Raw genomic sequence first — 19220 nt, 5'->3', positions numbered from 1 at the left:
GCTTACTGAGTCATCCCCAGACTCATGCACCGGAAACCCAAAAAGGCCAGGTTGGGCTGGGCAGAAGCCTGGGTCTCACGTGTCCTTCCAACCGTGGCCATCAACACACAGGGAGACCTGCATGAGTGAGCGAACCCAAAACATAAGCGTAGCAGCTGATCAAACTCAGTGCTCCTAGAAGGGGTCTAATCCAAGATCCCGAGACGATCTCAGGACAAGCACAGAGAAGCTCGGGCAGCGAGGAGGGTCCGTGTCCCTAGAGAGGTAGCAGCAGCCAGCGAAAACTTGCAAACGTCAGCCCAGCCTGCACGAGCGGCTGCAGCTAGGCCCCTAGGAGGTGTGACTGGAGGGAGGGGAGCCAGACGGGAGGGGATGGGGCTAAGGCTGAATCACAAACAGGAGAGGAGAGGGACCGACCAAGAGAGATGAGCAAGTCTAGTTACCAACGGAGAAACCAAGGCGAGGGCTCAGGCGTTCGGCTAGAGCCAGAAACGGGGCGGACCAGAGCAGGGGAGAACGCGGCGGCGGGCCAGGCCTGGGCAGGGGCGGGGAGAAGGCCTGGAAGGCGGAGCAGGCTGTGAAGACCGGACCTTCTCGTGGGCATCCGGGCCAGGTCAGAGGGAGACCAAGGCCGGAGGGAGGGGCAGGGGCGTGGCCAGGGCTCAAGAGGCGGGGCAGGGGCACGTTGAAACCCAGAGGGCGGGACAGGGGCGGGGTTAGAACGCCGGACTATCCAAGCGGAAGACTTGCTGGGCAGATCCAAGCCCAGAGGGTGGGGCAGGGACAAACCCAGGACTCAAGGGAGCGCCCAAGTCCGGAGGGCGGAGCAGGGTCTGGTCCAAGTCCTGAAGGCGAAGCAGGGGCAGGGACAGGCCGGCGACGATGGTTAGACGACGAGCGGCCGCGGGCCTAGGAAGTGCAGGGCCAGCACGAGCAGGCCAAGGAGCAGCAGCAGCCCGAGCAGCAGCCGCAGGAGTGTCCGCGCTGTGGAGCCGCGGGTTCCCCGGCCCGTCGACTGCACGTATCGCTCCACGGCGTCCGCGAAGCTGAACTTGTCGGGCACGTAGCCAAGCTGAGCGCGGGCCTTAGCGATCTGGAAGGTGTGCGTCACGGCCACGCTGCGCACCTGCGGGGAGAGGCGGGGCAGCCGAGGGACGGGACTAGTGGGCGTGGGGAGCAACCTCTACCATGTTTCACTCGGATGAGAGAGGGTAGGGATTTCCCTTCCGTCGCACAAAGATTTAAAAGAACCTCTATGCTGGATCTTGCGTCTGCGACGCCCTCATCGGGGAAGACTTCCTGTCTCTCTTCCACCTCCATTTTCCTCGAGGGGGCCGCCTCCAGGATACACTTTCTGCATCTCCCCACCCTACTGAACTCCTCAGTCCCCCAAAAGTAAAGGCCCCACCTCTGCACTCCCCTTCCCCGGCCCTAGCACGATGCCGGGGCTCAGGAGGCCCTTGATACATTCTGCTTGTGGCCTGAGTGCAGCTATCCGGAAAATTGTCTCCAGGAAACGTCCTTGACTTTTCAGCCCACAGCCCCAGATGGAGTCTGGGCAGGCAGGCTCCAGGGTGCAGGCTTCACGCCCTGGCTGATTAACTGAGCTTCCCTAAGAGACGAATTCAATTATGCATAAGTGATTACTCTCTCCAGGGTTTGAAGCTGCGTTTCCTGATGCCAGATGGCCTGGGTCCCACAGGCTTCAAAGGTAGTGCTGACAACAACAATTACTGAATAAGTACTCTGTGCCTGTCATGGGCTAAATTCTTTCTAGGCCATATCTCATTTAATTTTCTGAAGTGGTAATACCACCATCTCCTCTTTTGAAAATTGAAGATCAGAGAGGTTAAGTGACTTGCCCAGGGTCACACAGAGGAGCCAAACTCTAGCCCATGCCCTTCCCTGCTATGCTAGGATTGAGAAGATACCCTCCCACCTGACTCATTTCTTCGCCTTTTGTTCCTCAGCTGGACACTGGGAAGGAGTCCACTAGCTGCTTGATTCTGCCGTGGCCCTGAAACAGCCCTTGGGGTCAAGCCCCTGGTCTTGGATGCTTGTGTGAGGAGAGAGGGAGAGAGGCCAGTTCTTGTCTTTTTTTGCCTCAGCTAGTAAGTTCAGGGCTTTGGCGGGTACAGCTGTGAACTAGGTAGGCAGGGTCCTGGGACACAGCATTCTCAGATCTCAGGCTTAGATGTCACCTCCTTTGGGAAGCCTCCCTAACTTCCTCAGAATTGGCTTAGGTGCCCCTTCTGTGTACTCTGAAGTTCCTCATTATTTCCCCCAGTATAGCCCTTGCTGGGCTGTCTTCCCCTTTGGGCTGTGAGCTCACTGTTAAATGAGATCATAATCTTTTTGCCCTTCCTAACTTAGCAAAGCATCAGAGACAATCAAATGAGAGAGTGGACTGGAAGGATTTTGCAAATAACACCAAACACCACGTGTTGCTTTACTCTTTACAATCTACATTAAAACATCCTCTCTTTTAAACTGTATGTGCGAATAGAAAGCAAGGACTGTCTTGCCTCCACTCCTCAGCACAGTGCCTGGCATACATTAGGTGCTCAATACGTGTCAAATGAATGAAAAAAGGCTATGAAGTCAAACTAGAGGGCTAGTTGGTGTGTCATAGACTGACCAGAAGAGGGCGCCCGAGCTACAGTGCCCAGAAACTTCCCAGCTAACTAGGGATCCTTTGCCCCCCGAGTTGAACAAGGAAACCCACAAGTGAGTGGAGAGAGAGGGGAGCCAGCTCCCTACCTGACCACAACTCAGCAGCACTTTGGCAGCTATTTTACGTGACTATGATTCCTGACATTTCACAAGCTAATGGTTAAGCTTGAAATCATTTAGGTCTCCTCTGGGTTCAAATCTCGATGCTGCTACATAAGGGAATGATCATGAGCAGGTTATTTCACCCCTCTCCCTCTCCCCGCTGAGTGTTCCATTTCCTTCTCTGTACATGGAGGTGATAACAGAATCCACAGTGTATAGTAGTTGTGAAGATTAAATGAGATAAACACAGTGCCTGGCATTTCACACTCAATAGATGGTCCCTATTTTCATTATTCTCTTTCCTCTGCTAGTCCAGACGGTTCAAAGGAGAGACCATAGGGAACCGCTTCTTTCTGTGGCCCGTTCTCGATTCTCTGAGGTGGAGAGCACTGAGCTTGGAATGTGAAGCCAATTCCAGAATGGTGGGACCCAGGACAAATCACTTATTTCTCTAGTGCTCAGTTTCTCACCATTAAATGAGATCATAATCTTTTCGCCCCTCCTAACTTAACAGAGCATCAGGGACAATCAAATGAGAGAGTGGACTAGAAGAATTTTGCAAATAACACCAAACACCACGTGTTGCTTTACTGTTTACAACCTGCATTAAAACACCCTCTCTTTTAAACTGTATATGCAAATAGAAAACTGCATCATCATTATTTGAGAACGGTGTTCTTAACACAGTAGGTACTTAATATATACTTATTATTCAGTGAGCAGGAACTGTGAGCCTCGAATCAACAGGCTGTGTGTGTGTGTGTGTGTGTGTGTGTGTGTGTGTGTGTGTGTGTGTATTGATGGTTATTGGGAGTAGTGACATTCCAAAAAGTGAATTTCATGGAACCTGCCTTTGGGAGCCTCCAGTCTGGCTGGGAAGACAAACTGCTTATGAATGAAATGACAGTGATAAAGGATGGGCTTGGAGCTGTTGCCCTTCAGACCAAGAGAGCACAGCCTCAGCAAAAGCTCAGAGGTTGGGATGTTATACAGGATCTGGCCCTAGATTTGAGCCCACATGGGAGGTTCTGAGACCTCAGACAAGCATCCAGTTACGGTGTCAAAAGGTGAGGGTTTGTGGCAGTGGAGAAGGGGCAGGAAGGCAAGTGAGGGGCACAGGGGCTCCCCTCACAGCAGCCCACTTACCTCACTCCGGGTGAGCAGCGGGGGGAGGCTGCAGATGGGCTTCAGGGCCAGGTGCAAGTACTCCATCACTGTGGCTGTGTGGGGAGAGAGGGACCAGTGACCAGGGGGCCTGCTCTAGGCAAGCTCCAGGGAGGTTCTCAGGGACAAGTCAGTTGGGGGCATTATTTGCTTTGCTAGGGGGAATCTTCACTTTGCCAACTTTTCCTGTCCTTGGATTCCTTTAAATCAGCAGTTCTCCGCACACCCTGGGGTGCCTTGTTTGGCTGTGAAATATGTCACAAGTAAGTTATTATTAATATTCAAAGACTGACATTTTAAAATAAATCTGAGCAGATTCAAAGTGATCTCTACAATCATGTCTCTCTCACTCACTTCTATCCCGATATGCTCTCTTGAGTCAGGGAGAAAGAAGTTGGAACAGTGGTTCAACTCAACCTGGGTTGCACTTCGGACCACTTTTTAAAATGTTCCTTCTTCCCCCACCCCCTTGCTTCCTGCGGATGCTGAGGTAATGGGTCTGGGGGTGTGGCTGAGGCATTTCTACATTTTAAATGATTCCCAGGTGATTCTACTGTGCAGCCAAAGTTAAGAAGCACTGAGTTTACAGTCAGCTCACTGGGAATTGGGAATTTATAGACAGTCCTCCAAAACTGCCAGAACCTGCGGTTGAACTTTTCTCAGCTGGGGGCCAAGGAGTGTCAATCTTGGTGGTAATGCTGTGCAGGGGAAGTCATCCTGTGTGGGCGCCCTGGGGGACAAAAATTTGCAAACCCCTGCTTTAAATGGCAGGCATCCCAATGCCTTATTTTTTATTTTTATTTTTTGTCTGCGCTGTGCAGCACGTGGGATCTTAGTTCCCAGACCAGGGATCGAACCCACATCCTCTGCATTGGAAGTGCAGAGTCTTAACCACCGGACCACCACGGAAGTCCCCCAATGCATTTAAAGTGCAAGAGATCCAGCTGAGGTTTTCCAGGAACACAGTTATCTGTGACTTGAGGGCCACCTGCCCCCTCGGGCTGATCACTCCAAGCCTGAAGCCCGTGCAGCATTCCAGCTGGAAGGAGGCCAGCGTAGGGAAGCTGGGGCGTGAGAGTAGAGACTGACCTTCAGGGTGAGGAGGAGAATCTAGGGCCAAACAGAACCCTCACATGTCCAAAAGCAGCCTTAACTCCAGGGTGACCTTGGGGGATGGGGCAGCCCCAGGGCTCCCCCTCCTCCGCCTGGCATAGCGCATTCCAGCACAGACAGCAGGACTGGCCGTGGGCTGCGGAGTCAGCCGAGCCCCGTGTGAATTCTGCCTCTCCCACCTTCTCACTGGGGCACCGTGGGCAGGTTGCTAACCTCTCAGAGCCTCAGTTGCCTCATCTGTACAATGGGCCTAACCACACCCACCTTGCAAGTGGGATAGGGTTTAAACAGGGCCAGGACTAGGGTGAGGGGAGTGAGGTGCCTCGAGTGCAAAATTTAAGGAGGCACTTGCTCTCAGGGCTGGGCAAGTGCAGATGGGGCTTGGAGCATTTGACTCCTGAGAGTGAGGGTTTCCTTAAAGTTTGTGCTCTCAGTGCCCCACTCACCTCAGCCAGGTCCTGGCTCTGGGTTTAAAATGAGGTAATGCATGTACATCTGGCACATGGAGGGTTTTCACATACACACTCCTTTCCTCACCTGACAGGTAAACCCAGGAAGTAGGAACCTGGATCCAGGGCTTGCTGTACCCCAGCTTCTCAAACTGCAAGGAAACATGGCTTGAGGTGAGAACAGATCCTTGGGGGGCTGGTAAAGGCCACATGTTGCCTTTACCCCAGGGCCAGCAGAGCACCTCCTGGCCCCTCCTCAGCTGCCCACCAAAGGGGGCAGACCCCACAGCCAGCCCCAAGTTTACACCAGTCTTTAAATGAAGCCCACACTGTGACCTGGAAAACTAAGTAGGAACTGACTGCATGGGGTGCAGTCCCATCATTTAGTTATTTTTTACATCTGCGTACACCCAAAGACACTCTAAGGCACTTATATAGAATCTGATTATTCTCTAGAATCTACTTTTCTGCTATTAAATTAAAAAAAAAAAAGCATACGTATGGAGGGTGGTGGGAGAAGCATGAAGAGATGGGCTGGAAAAGGATGAACTGAGGTCTTCACTTGTATGAAAACTCTCCAGGTCAAAAAGACAGATAATAACAAGTGTTGACAGGATGTGGAGAAACTGGAACCCTCTTACACTGCTGGTGGGAATGTAAAATAGTGCAGCCGTTTTGGAAAACAGTCTGGCAGTAACTCAAAAGGTTAAACATAGAGTTACCGTATGATCCAGCAATTCCACTCCTAGGTATATACCCAACAGAAATGAGAAAGTATGTCCACACAACTATTTACACACGAATGTTCATACAGCATTACTGATAACAGCCCCAAAACGGAAAACCCAAACTTCTATCAATTGATGAATGGATTAACAAAATGTGGCACAGCCATTGAATGAAATATCTTTTTGGCAATAAAAAAGAATGAAGTACTGATATGACACATCCGCAACATGGATGAACATTGAAAACATGCTAAATGAAAGAAACTTAACACAAAGCCCATATACTGTATGATTCCATTCATAGGAAATGTCCAGAACAGGCAAATCTACAGAAGCAGGAAGTAGCTTAGTGGTTGCCTATGCCTAGGGGTGGGGTGTGGTGAGAGGCAAATAGAAGTGACAGCTAAAAGGTATGGTTTGGGGAGGTTCTTTTCTGGGAAGGTGATGAAATGTTCTAAAATGTGTTTTGGTGATGGTTGCACAACTCATACTAAAAACCATCGACGTGTATGCTTTCAATAGGTGAACTGTACAGTCTATAAATTATATCTCAATAAAGCTGTTAAAAGTTGACATGCAAAGGGCCTGAATGCCCCCAGGACGTATCCTCCAGCACGGGGTTTCTGGTCTACCCCTTCCAGGAGTCTGTAGGCTGCTGGGAGAGGAGGCCAGGACTCTCAGAGGGGCTGCAGTGTAGGGGCCCGAGGGCCAACACCTCCCTTTGTGCTTTGCCTACCTTCTACTTACCTCTTTCAGGGCCTCACCACATAGTACGGGGACCACAAGCAAAATCCCACAGGGCAGGACATCGACATAAACCAGGAAGCGGGCTGGGAGGGACTATGGCAAACTGGGGGAGCCCACAGCCCCCCAAAGGGGCAGCCGCCACCCAGCTCCAGCCAGTTCCAATGTTGCCCAGTGGACACTGTTGCCAGAGCTGGTCTTTAATGTGAAATCCTCTGATTGTTTTGGAAAAGGTGACAGGGAAAGAAGACGTGGGGATCCCTGAATTCTCACTTGGGATGGGGGCGGTGTCCAGGCACCTACCAGTGGGGCCATCCACTCGAAGAGGTTGACGCTCTCCCCATCATTGATGTAGTACGCCTGCCCACTCTGAGGGGGACACGCGGGGAAGGGGATGGTCAGGCACATGCCCGCCGCCTGACCTCACCCTCTCCGATGGCTCCCAGCAGCTGCCCCAACTCCCCACTTCTCCTGAGCAGCCCTGGAGACGGACCTGAACAAGTCCCTTTGAGTTCTGGGGCTGCCAACTGACTAGCTGTATGACCTCAGTGGAGTCACTGAACCTCTCTGTACCTCAGTTTCTTCATCTGAGAAATGGGAGCATAATAATGGCATCTCCCCCTTGGGCTGTTGTAAAGGTGCAGGTGACAATATATGTAAAACGCTTAGCATGCGGTGACTGTAATTCCGGGCTCAACAACACCTACCTCACAGGGTCATTTCAAGGAGCTAACGATGCTCTAAAAGGCCACTTTCCCCCCCACCCCATCAGGCAGCTTGAATCGGGGAGCTATGTCGTGTGTGAGCCAGGAATCCCCAAGGGATGGGGGACACGCCTGCAGCCCGAGGGGTAAGGTCGGGGGAGCACTGCAGGAGACTCACGGCCACGTAGCCCTTGGCGGCGGTGAGGGCCTCGGCTGCCAGCACGTGTGCCTGCACCAGATTGCACACGTGGACCCAGTTCATCCTCGTCCTGCGGTCCCCAAATCGGAACATGAACAGTCTCTTCTTGATGTGGCCCTGGTGGTGAGGGGAGAGGGCGAGAAACACAGACCAAGCCTGGAGTGGCTTTAAAATCCATCTACACGCAGAAGGCTCCCAGGCCAGACTCCTCTGTCCCAGCCCCACATGCCTTCCGGAAGTCTCCACCTGGCTGCTGGATAGACAAGGCAGACTTGTCCTGTCCTGTGAGCGCCTGATCCCCATTTGGCTGTCCCCTCCCTCACTCTCCACACCCAACCCGTCTGCAAACCCAGTCGTCTCAGCCATTACAATCTGTCCAGAATTCGGCCACTCCTCATAGTACTGACTTCCGCCCTCATCTCTCACCTGGACACTGAAACAGCCTCCTAACTGGTCCCCTGCTTCCACCCCCGGCCGCTGTGGCCTGTTCTCCATGCAGCTGGGGGATCCTTTTGAATCCTAAGTCAGATCGTGTCTCTTCTGCTCAGAAACTTCCGGGCGCCCATCCCACCAGGTCAGGTGGCAGAGGAGGCCCTTCTGCTCTGGCCCCAGCTACTCTCTGACGTGTCTCCCACCGACCCTTTTGCTCACTCTGCACGAGCTACTCGGCCTCCTCCCTGGAACGTGCCAGCAGGTCCCCACCTCAGGGCTTCGGACTAGCCTTTCCCTCTGTCTGGAAGGCTCTTCCTCCAGATAGCTGTGTGATGCACCTGGTCACCTCCTTCAAGTTGCTCAATATCCCTGCTTGAAGAGGCTCCCCGACTGCCGGCACCCCCGGCTTCCCCCAACCCCACTCCACTTTTCCTCTTTCTCCATAGTCCCTGGCACCTTCAAACGTTCCTTGTATTGTATCATGTTTATTCTCTCTCTCTCCTCCTGTGAGAATATAAACCCCACAGGGGCGGGAATCATCTGTTTTGTTCACTGACCTGTGCCCAAACCTGGAACAGTTTTTCATTTCCAGCTTTGTGCCCAAGCTGTCTCCTCTATTTGGACCACTTTCTCTCTACCACCCCATTTCCTTGGTTAGCTCCTTCTGTATCCAAACAGCACAGCCATCACTTCCTCCAGGAAGCCCTCCTGGACCTCCCCTGCCAGGCCCTCTCTGCTGTGCTCCCATCTTCTCCCTCTCACCTCTACACAGCCCTTACCACCCTGAATCTGTGACTATGGCATCTGTCTCCCTGACTAGGTTGTGAGAAATTTGAGGACAGGATCTAGAGCCCCTTGTAGCTATATCCCTGGCAACCAGCCTTCTCTGGAGACAGGTTTTCTGCGTGAAAAGCCTGGTGCTGGCAGCATGAGATGAGCCATCTGGCCCTCAAGGGGCTCACGTCTGAGCAGGGCAATAGTTTCCTCTGCCTCTTCGGGGTCATAGCTCCATGTCTCCTCTACCGGTACCCAGGCCTGGCTGGCGCACCCCGAGAGCTCTGTTCCTGGTGGGCCTAATGGGGGCAGGACTTCTCCCAGAACTGAGGGTCCCCCGCTCGGGACACTGCCCCAAGACTGACGCGGTGACCGTGGGTCCCCATTCGCACACATATCAGCCAGGCTCCTCCTGTGCCTCCGGCCTGGGGCTGGGACAACATACCGCCACGCGGGGCAGGTGCCTTTGCTCTTCGGGGCCGTAGATCCCTGGGGGCCGGAGCACACATGTCCGCAGAGCGCCTCCTCCTACAACACAGGGGAGGGCAGTCAGGGGCCTGGGGAGGGGCGGATGAGCAGGGAGAGGGACAGAAAGGCTGTCCGCATCTCCTGGTTCTTACCCGGAAAGGTTAGTGGGGAAGGCAGGGTCTTGGGGTTTCCTCATTCAATTAATTATTCTCTCAGTCGATCAGTCAGTCATTCAACAAACACTGTTCAGAATCATCCCCCACCCCCAGCCCCCTCAGCACTGGGCCCTGGGATGGATGCTGTGAAGAATCCAAGGATGACCAAGAAATGGTCCCTGCCCTCACTGTGCTCTCAGGCCAGTAACAGAGGCAAGACCTACATGCAGGTATCTGCATGGCCCGTGAGAGTTCAACCAGCACTTGACAGACATCTCCTTCGACTCCGAGGGTCCTACTGTGTCCATTTTACAGATGCGCACAGACCCACACGCCCTCATGCCAATAGCTATAGTTCTTTCCTTTTTCTGGTCATCAGTTAGATAAGGACCATGATGGCTCTCAGAGAGGTCCTACTATGTGGCTGGTGCTCTGGTAAGCCTGGAATTTTTCCCTCAAAGCAACCCTATGAGGTGGGAGCTGTTATTATTCCTGTTTTATGGATAAAAGAACCAAGGCTCAGAGAAGGGTTGTGATTTGCCTAAGGGCACACAGCTCAGCCTCGTGGAGCTGAGATGGGGACCAAAGTCCAGGCACTTTCCACTAATACCTCTGGTGATACAGTACTAACAAATAGGCCCTCAGCTCTCTCAGCCTGGGTCTCCTCACCTGGAAAATGGGTGCTTTGTAACTGGTGGTAGCAGTCATACTTTCCAGACAACCAATGGAGAAATGAAAAGACTAGAGCCATCAGCATGAGAGCTGGGGGTCTGTTCCCCTAACTCTCACTGCTCTGTGCCAGCAGAGTCCCCAGACCAAGACACAGCTTGGTCCAGGGCTTCCCAAATTCTCTGCTGAGGGGCCCCCACTGGTGGAAGTGGGAGCATGTCTCCCCAGGGGAAGTCTGGGGGTACAGCCTGAAGGGCTGCTCCAAACATATTCCTTTTAAGTCTTAAGAAAGCCTACAAATTTTTCAATTTATTCTCATAATTCATTTGTGTTTAAGATTAAAATTTTTAAAAATTATTATTTGTAGGGCTTCCCTGGTGGTGCAGTGGTTGAGAATCTGCTTGCCAATGCAGGGGACACGGGTTCGAGCCCTGGTCTGGGAAGATCCCACATGCCGCGGAGCAACTAAGCCCGTGAGCCACAATTGCTGAGCCTGCGCGTCTGGAGCCTGTGCTCAGCAACAAGAGAGGCTGCAACAGTGAGAGGCCCACGCACCGCGATGAAGAGTGGTCCCCACTTGCCGCAACTAGAGAAAGCCCTCGCACAGAAACGAAGACCCAACACAGCCATAAATAAATAAATAAATAAATTAAAAAAAAATTACTATTTGTAAATTATTATTGATTATTGATCCCCAACCCCAACTCCTTAACTGAGATGGAGCCTCCTGGAAGATGTTCCACTCCTCCAAGGCTCAGGTTTCCCTAGCAGCTGTGCCTCCAGTGTGGGGAGCCTAGTGTATGCCATCCTCTGGGACCAGAAGCCCACCTTCCTTTGGGGGTCCCTTCCGCTTTACACCAGGTCTAGCGGGGGACTGTCAGTCTAGATGCACCTCTCTGCCCTGAGATGGCAGCCACGGGACCCAGGCTGGGCCAATGCCATGTTCTCACCCAGGAATGTGACTCTGTGCATCACTGACACGGGATCGAAAATCATAGGACTGGGTTCACCCTGAGAGACTGATCATCAGCTCCTGCCTCCTAGGTCCCTGGAACTGCCCCGACCCTGTCCATTCTAAGCCCTGGTGGTCATTTTTCTGGAATATATTTTCCAGAAGCTATCCCACATCTTTCCAGTATAAATTCCATTTTCTCCATAAATTAGCCAGGGTCAGTGTCTCCGGGTCATAGCCAAACACTCTGACTTCTCCCCCTCCAAAACCCTCACTTTACAATGAGGCCCAGTGTATTGGGTTGAACAGCGGCCCCCCCAAAAGATATGTCGGTGTCCTGGAACCCGTGGATGCTACTTCATTTGGAAAAGGGGTCTTTGAGGATATAATTAAGGACCTAAAAATGAGATGATCCTGGATTATCCGGGCGAGCCCTAAATCCAAGGTCAGGTATCCTTATAAGAGACTCACAGAGAAGAGACAGATGGAGAAGAGGAGAGGCCATGTGAAGACAGAGGAGGAGACTGGAGCGACGCAGCCACACACCAAAGAAGGACCCCCAAGCTTCTGGGGCCACCAGAAGCCGGAAGAGTCAAGGAAAGATTCTCCCCTCGCACTTTTGGAGGGAACGCAGCCCAAATGACACTTTGATTTCAGACATCTGACTGTAAACTGTGGGAACTGTGAGAGAAGAAGTTTCTGTTGTTTTAAGCCACCAGGTTTGTGGTAATTTGTGCCCGCGGCCCCAGGACACTAATACACCCAGAGACAGGAGGACACAGCACATTCACGTGGAGCTGGGGTCTGCACGCCTCAGGACTCTGCTACAGGGACCAGGGTGCTCCATGCCAGGTTAGAGGCAGAGTCTCAGGGACCAGCTTGGGTAGTAGGGACTGGAAATCACCCAGGGTGACCGTGGCTGGACTCCTGCAAGGCAGGTATCAGGTGAGCTTTTCTGTAAACAGCCTGCAGCTAATTTTAAACTCTGGGTCACCTGGGCATGGTGGGGGGAGGTTGGTTGGGCTACAGCTGACACTGGCCAGTGGGGCGCTGGGTGGCCACGTCACAGAGGGACTGCGCCCAGGGTATCCATGACTCTCCTGACCATGGAAAGCTGGGGATGCTTGTATAAATAATTCTCAGCCAGAGGATTAGGTGTCTGGCTTGTAGGCTGCTGGTCCAGCCAGGGGAGGCCCTGGTAGAGAAGAGAATTCAACTGCAGAGGGTCAAACTCCTGGGAAACACAGATGGATGTTCCCACTGGGATAAGGGGTTGAGGCTTGACAGGCCCAGGGTGAGATGGTGGGGTAGGGAGGATTTTAGGGAAAAGAGTTCATGCTCAGAGACTTACTCAGCCATAGCTACAGTGGAGCACAATGGTTAAGCCCCAGGCTCTGGTTTTAGACTCCCCTACGGGGAGAGGGGGTTTTCTTTTTTTTTTTTTTGAGAGGGGGTTTTCAAATCCCACCTCTGCCACCTAAGAGCTATGTGACCTTGAGCTAAGTCAGTTAACCCCTTAGCCTCAGTTTTCTCTCCTGTAAAATTGGGGATTATAATTTGAAACAAACTTTGCTCTCCAAATCCACTTGGCTCCTGAGCTTAGACAGTGAGGGAAACCAGGTTTTCTGTTTCTTTTTAGTTTCTGAATTTCAGAAAGCAAATAATGATAATTTAGATAGCAGGAATTTATCTGAATCTATTGATATTTGACTCCTGAGTTTGGAAAGCAAGGGGTAGCTAAGGCTCTTACCTCATATGGATGCTATGAAGAGTTGAGACTTTTGCAGGTAAAATCAGCATGTAAAATAGGGCTCGGCATGTAGTAAGCACTCAATAAACACAAAATGTCCATGTTGGTGTTTTGTTTTGTTTTGTTTTTTAACAGCGCCCATCATTATTTTATTCTCTCTCAAGCTCTTTGAGGTAAATTCCACTATCCATTTTTTCATAGGTGAGGAATCTGAGGCTGGGAGAGGGTAAGTGCATTGCCCAAGATCACATAGCTGAGAGGCGGTGGAGCTTGGATTTGAACTCAGTTCAGTCTGATGCCAGTACGTGGGTGCTTAGCCACTGTGCCATGCTGCCACCTGTCCTTAATCTACTATTATTTCTCTATCACAATACAGTAAGAAGAGGCAATCCAGTAAGGCAGCCGAGGCCAATTTTTCTGGGAGTTACTGAAGGGCCCCTCACTTGCACAGCCCTTCCAAAGCGCTATACTTCATGCATATTCATAAGTTTGTACTCTTATAAAGAGGGTCCCCAAAACTGGATCCCCTCCTATGTGGCAGAAAAGAGAGCTAGACGTGGACTAGCTCAAGTGTCTCCCCACCAGGCCATGAGCAATGTGAGGGCAGAGACTGGGCCTGACGTTTTCCGGGCTGTATCCCTGGTGCAGTGTGGGTGCTCAGAATTTGTTGGACGATGAATGTCCAAGGCCCTGGGGAAGCGTTCTTTGGAAGGAAGCTGGGAACATACCAGCTAAAAGCTAGGATCGCACATGTGCTTCAGGGAGGGAGCAGTGGGCATGCATATTGGCTGTGAGCAGGGCCCCCCAGTACTCACCTGGGAGAGGAGTCCCGTTGGCCATGAGGATCAACTGGTCGGCAATGGCTTTGGTTCGGGAGTAGTGGTCCATGTGCTATCAGAGGACGGGAGCACAGAGCCACAGAACAGGGGTCAGAGACACTGCTGGCCACACCTGCCCGGCCCACCCAGCCCTCCCGGCCCCAGGGCTGTACCTCTGCTTCAGACCACATGGGGGTTCACTTCTGGGACCCCCACTGGGAAATGGGCAGGCCCTGAGCCCCACTGGCCCTCCTCTCCCCCTGGGTGGGAGCCACAGGAACAGAGGAGAGAGTTCAGAGCAGTAAAAACGACCAGGGGCTCCTTGATTCAGGGAGGCTCCCGCAAGCCACAACGCCTGCTCTGGGATGTGAACGCTGGACGTGAGTTGATGGATTGTTCACATGGAGTCCTTTAGTGCTCACGGGGCATTTTCACATACATCATCTCACTTCCTGGTCTCCACGTCCCCATAGGGTGGTGCTGTCACACCCAGATGAAGAAGGAGAGCCTCCAAGTGAAGTGGTTTGCTCAGGGTTCCACAGTAGAAAGTGGCTTTGCTGGTTCAAGGCCAGGTCTATGTGATTTCAAAGCTCCTACTGGCACGACCAGCCAAAATAGGAGAAGGCTTTTGTGCCACGTCGTTTTGGGGACCCTTTCTTCCTGCGTCTTACCCTGAGTTGTGAAATTGACCCCGGCTCCGCCCATCCCTACCCTTTGGGCTGTGGGTTCCAAGTCCATTGGCCCCGCCCACCTCTCCTGGAAGCCAGGTACCTTCTCCAGTGGGAAATATGGCACAGAGTCCTCATCGCCCTGTTCTATGGGCGTCCCGCCGAATGCGACATTGACGGTGCTGGTGTAGACAAGCCTGGGAACGCGCCGGTGGACACAAACTACAGCGACAGGTCACACGGCAACACACACACACACACACACACACACAGTTGATGTGAGCAGGGAGTTGGCTGAGGAGGTACCCGTGGGGACCTCCTTGGGTGAATCCTCCACCCAGCCTCCTGCACACATCCTGGCTCGGGAGGGAAGAGCCTCCTTCCCTTAACTTGGGGAGGGGTCAAGTCCCCGCTCCCTGGGCCCTTGGGGGCCGGGCCGGCTCATTCTTCCTTCTCAGTGTGGCTGCGGCCCCTTAGCTACATTGCCAGGGACAGGTCAGAAGAAAGTCTCACTCAGTGGGGACATAAGGAAAACACACTTTAGAATCAGAGAGAAAAATGGGATGCAGGACAAGGCAGGACATGCCCAGAGAGCCCAGATGTGAGTTTTCTAATTTGGTGCTTCAGCAACTTTTCTTGCTCCCAACCCCTAACCCCTCTGTGCAAACTCCACTCCCTGTGTCCCCAGACACACTGAGGCCACGCTGAGCCCCATGCCGGGGCCTGGGCAGGCCTGCAGAACAGGAAGGATGTGCTGCCCACAGGCCCTCTACTGGGGAGGGCGGGGGTGGGGAGAGGCTCCCACCTCTGTCCCCCTGCCCTGTCCCCCAGAGCCGGGCCTGCGCAGGGGTGGGGAGAGAAGCACAAACACACAGCAGGTCACACTCTGCTCTGAGCGCCTACCATCAATCACTAGTTTGGTGCCTCCAACATTTATAGACTCAATCTGCTCTTTTTGCAGCTAAAAGACAAGATGGAGGTGGGAGAGTCGGGGTGCTGTCTCATGCCTTGTAGCTGAGGCCGTGAGGCTGGGCTTGGGTGGCAGGGCGGGGGCCTGCAGCTCAGAGGCAGGGATCCCGAGGGGCCCATGGGCAGTGCGGGGGTCCTGGGCTCTAGTGCCCCTTTCTGCCACCATATGCCTGGGCCACAGGGAAGGTTCTATCCCCCCTCTGGCCATCAGCTCCCTCATCTATGAAGTGAGGGAAGACCCCTTTGGGTGGTCAGCAGGATTTAATAAGCCCCATGAGAGGACATGGTACAGGGCATGACACAGAAAAGAGCCTCAGATGTGTTAGATTGTTTCCTGGCTCTAGAAGTCTCAGCTTCCTTATCCGTAAGATGGACAAGTAATACTGTCCCTACCCAAGTGAGAGGGCTGGGCTTTGAAAAATAAAAACAACTGGGCTACAGTGAGAGCTCCTTGTGCGCCAGGGATGGGGCGAAGCCTTTACATCTCATTTAATCCCTACAACCACACGGGAGGTGGGTTCCATATTGATTTTCAAACTATATTTATTCTTGTTGCGGTTGTTTTCAATAGGTAATACAATCGCAAGGTTAAAAATAGCTCAAACAGTAAAACAAGAATGCAATGAAGAGGAAATTTCCCTCCCACTCCTGATTCCAAGTCTCCCTTTTCCCTCACCAGACTGTTACCAGTCTCTGTATTTCTAGAGATAATCAACACATCAATATCAGCGCACACAATGTGTGAGTACATAGCTTTTTTTTTTTAAAAAAAAAACAGTGTCAAACACTGTTTTCATACCTTGGAAATTGTTCCGTTATCAGTACATATTGAGTTACCTCATTCTTTTGAATGGCTGCCTAGAATTTCATCGTTTAGCTATATCACAATTTATTTAAATAATCTCCAACAGATGGGCATTTCAGTTGTTTCCTGTTTTGTTATTAAAAACAATGCTACAAATACATAAGTAAGTGTAGTTTCTGAGTCAAAGGGTATTGCATGCTTTGATAGATACTGTTATACTGCTCTCTGCGGAGGTCGTGACATAAGTACTAGTGGTGTCCTCACTCTACAGATGAAGAAACAGAGGCTCAGAGAGGTTAACTTTCCGAGCCACACAGCTAGAAAATGGCAGAACTGGCATTTGGTCCCATGCGTGTAGCCCAAATCCTCCCTGGAGTGGGTGACGAGCATGATGAACACCGGGCACGAAGGGGGCGGGCAGAGCCGGGACCTAAGCCTTGCACGTGAGGCACTCACCTGCTCGGCACCAGACATTCCGCAGGAGGCCATGTGGAAGACGCAGTCCACCCCTTCGAAGGCGCGGTGCAGGGCTTCTGCATCGCGGACATCAGCCTGAAACAGAGAAGGAATACACGGAGGTAGGAGGTCTGGGTTCAAGGCAATCAGAGGTAACAGCTGTGCCAGGTCCCGGAGCCGGCCCCCTGACCCGACCCGGGCCCAGCACCTGCAGGGCCCAGACAGGCTGTGGGGCAGGATTTACTAGATGATCCCACTGGGCATCTTCATCATCATCGGCCCCATTTATGGAGCTAAGTCACAGAGGCTGTGCTCAGTGTTTTACATGCACTGTCTTCTCAACTCCCCACGAGACCCTTGCGAAGCAGATATGGTTAGTGTCCCCTTTCAGTGGATGAAGACGTGAGGCTCACAGGTGCGGGACCCTGTGGCCAAGGCTGCCCAGCTGGGAGCTGGAGTTGGAGCTTAAACAGTCTGACTCCGAAGCCTGTGCTCTTCAACGCCAGGCACTGGTTACACGTCAGACACCATCCCCTGACCTCCACCACCAGCCTTCCCCCCCGCCATCACTGCACCTGGATGAACTCGGTCCCCGGGCACAGCACCCACTGGGGTCTGCGGAGGTCGAGCAGGATGACAGAAGTGCCGCTCCTGGCCAGGCTGGAACCCAGGCTAAAGCCCAGGTAGCCTCCTCCTCCAGTCACCAGAACCTTCTGCTTAGAGGCCTGCACAGGTGTGGCCTGAGTCTTCTGCTGCAGCGCTGGCGTTGGGGCTGTCACGGGCTCACTGGGTTTCTGCCCAGCCCCGGATTCCCGTCTGGGCCCAGGCCCTACCCCTGACCCAGGTAAAGGTGCAGCTCCTGAAGCAGGTACTGACCCAGCTCCTGGCCCAGGCCCCAGAGCTGGTCCAGGCGCTGAAGCAGCACCAGGCCCTGGTCCAGGCCCCAACACTGCACCAGGCCCTTGTCTGGGTCCCAGAACAGCACTAGGCTCCTTCCCAGGCCCTGACACTGCCCCAGTCCCTGGCCCAGCTCCTGAAGCAGCACCAGGCCTTGATCCAGGTTCTAGAACCACACCAGGCCCCAGCCCAGGCCTCAGAACAGCACCAGGACTCGGCCCAGGCCCCGGAACAGTACCAGGCCCAGGTCCAGGTCCTGACACAGCACCAGGCCCCAGCCCAGGTCTGGACACAGCAGCAGGCCCTGGTCCAGGTTCTAGAACCACACCAGGCCCCGGCCCAGGCCCTGACTCAGACCCCAGGCTTGAGACCCCACCCCAGGCCTGGCAGACAGGGCAGCTCTGCTCGCCCTGCCCTGCAGCTTTGCAGGCCTCTGGGGAGGAGCCTGCCAGGTTGGGCTTCATCTTCTACTGAGCCATGTGGACCCGGGATCTGTCCACCTGTAGGAAAAAATAGAAGAACGTATGTTCTAGAGTTGTCTCAACTCATGTAGATTATCAGACCCCTGGGGGCTTAGGGGACCTCCTGGTGGGAATTAGAGACCCTCTGAGTTCCCAAACCTGTCCCTTTCAGAATCTTGAGAACTTCCAAGGTGGCTGCTGCCTTCGTCAGAGAGAGTCAGAGACAAAGCAGCCAGGCCTTGGGTTTCACAGCTCAGGAAACCAAGGCCCAACGTCACACTGCGTGGCTGAGATTTACACCAAGAATTCCTGGCTTCTCTTCCAGTTCCTTAAAATCCCGGTTCCCATGTAGTACCAGAGGGAGACAGATCAAATCGTGCCAAGGGGAACCCCACCTGACTGGGGGGGTGACTGCTTTCTGATGAGGAAATGGGGAGGGCTTCCTGGAGGAGGAGAGAAGGGAGGAATCCACATGGGATCCAAAGGGCCTTGGAAACTTGCACAAGTGCTGCACCGCCTCTGCCCTGGCAACTGCTGCCTCTGCTTCTCCCAGGTCCCCCAGCAGTGCAGATGGCTGGCACCACAAGGCCTACCAAGCCCCCAGTGGGCTTCAGGATCAGGTCTGTGGGTCTCGGGGGCCAGCACTGAGGATCTCTTCCTCCTCACTCTAGACTTAAAGCGAGCCAGGCTGTCAGTCACTGTTACCATCGTCTCACCCCCAGCCCCCCACCTCCTGCTCCACCTGAGGATAAGGCTGGCCCAGAGGCCGGATCACCATTATCATCATTAATAACAGCAGCAACTGTGTACTGTCAGCCTGCTGTGCGCCAGGCCCCGTGGATACAGAGAGAGGTAAACTCTGCCCTGCGTGGCACACAGTGGCTGTAAAAAAAGAACAGGTGCAACCGGGTGACTGAATGACTGAGTAATGAGCCCCACAGGTGTTGCGGGTGGTGGTCACGGGTCAGGGACCAGGACAGCTATACAGCATCTTCTAGTCTCCTCTGTCACTGCCCTGCTCTCCGAAGTTCTGAGTGAGGGATATAGTCATGCCGCATACAAGCACTGAC

At 53.2% G+C, this 19220-nt stretch overlaps 1 protein-coding gene across 1 annotated transcript; it reads right to left on the bottom strand.

Annotated features, from left to right (window-relative positions):
* Positions 1-886: 886 nt before the first annotated feature.
* Positions 887-18153, bottom strand: SDR42E2 (short chain dehydrogenase/reductase family 42E, member 2). The gene is made up of 12 exons (XM_059898701.1): positions 18099-18153; positions 17368-17552; positions 16793-16888; positions 15466-15523; positions 14666-14784; positions 13892-13967; positions 9528-9610; positions 7856-7993; positions 7277-7342; positions 5590-5653; positions 3922-3995; positions 887-1126 (listed from the first exon to the last, which is right to left on the bottom strand). Exons 1-12 carry the CDS (start codon positions 18151-18153, stop codon positions 887-889), a joined length of 1254 nt encoding a protein of 417 aa, XP_059754684.1.
* Between the last annotated feature and the right edge of the window lie 1067 nt (positions 18154-19220).

This window comes from Balaenoptera ricei, chromosome 15 (genome assembly GCF_028023285.1).
Source record: "Balaenoptera ricei isolate mBalRic1 chromosome 15, mBalRic1.hap2, whole genome shotgun sequence".
Taxonomy (NCBI): domain Eukaryota; kingdom Metazoa; phylum Chordata; class Mammalia; order Artiodactyla; family Balaenopteridae; genus Balaenoptera; species Balaenoptera ricei.
The sequence above is the reverse complement of the archived record's forward strand: the minus strand, read 5'-3'. Positions and strand labels throughout refer to the sequence as shown.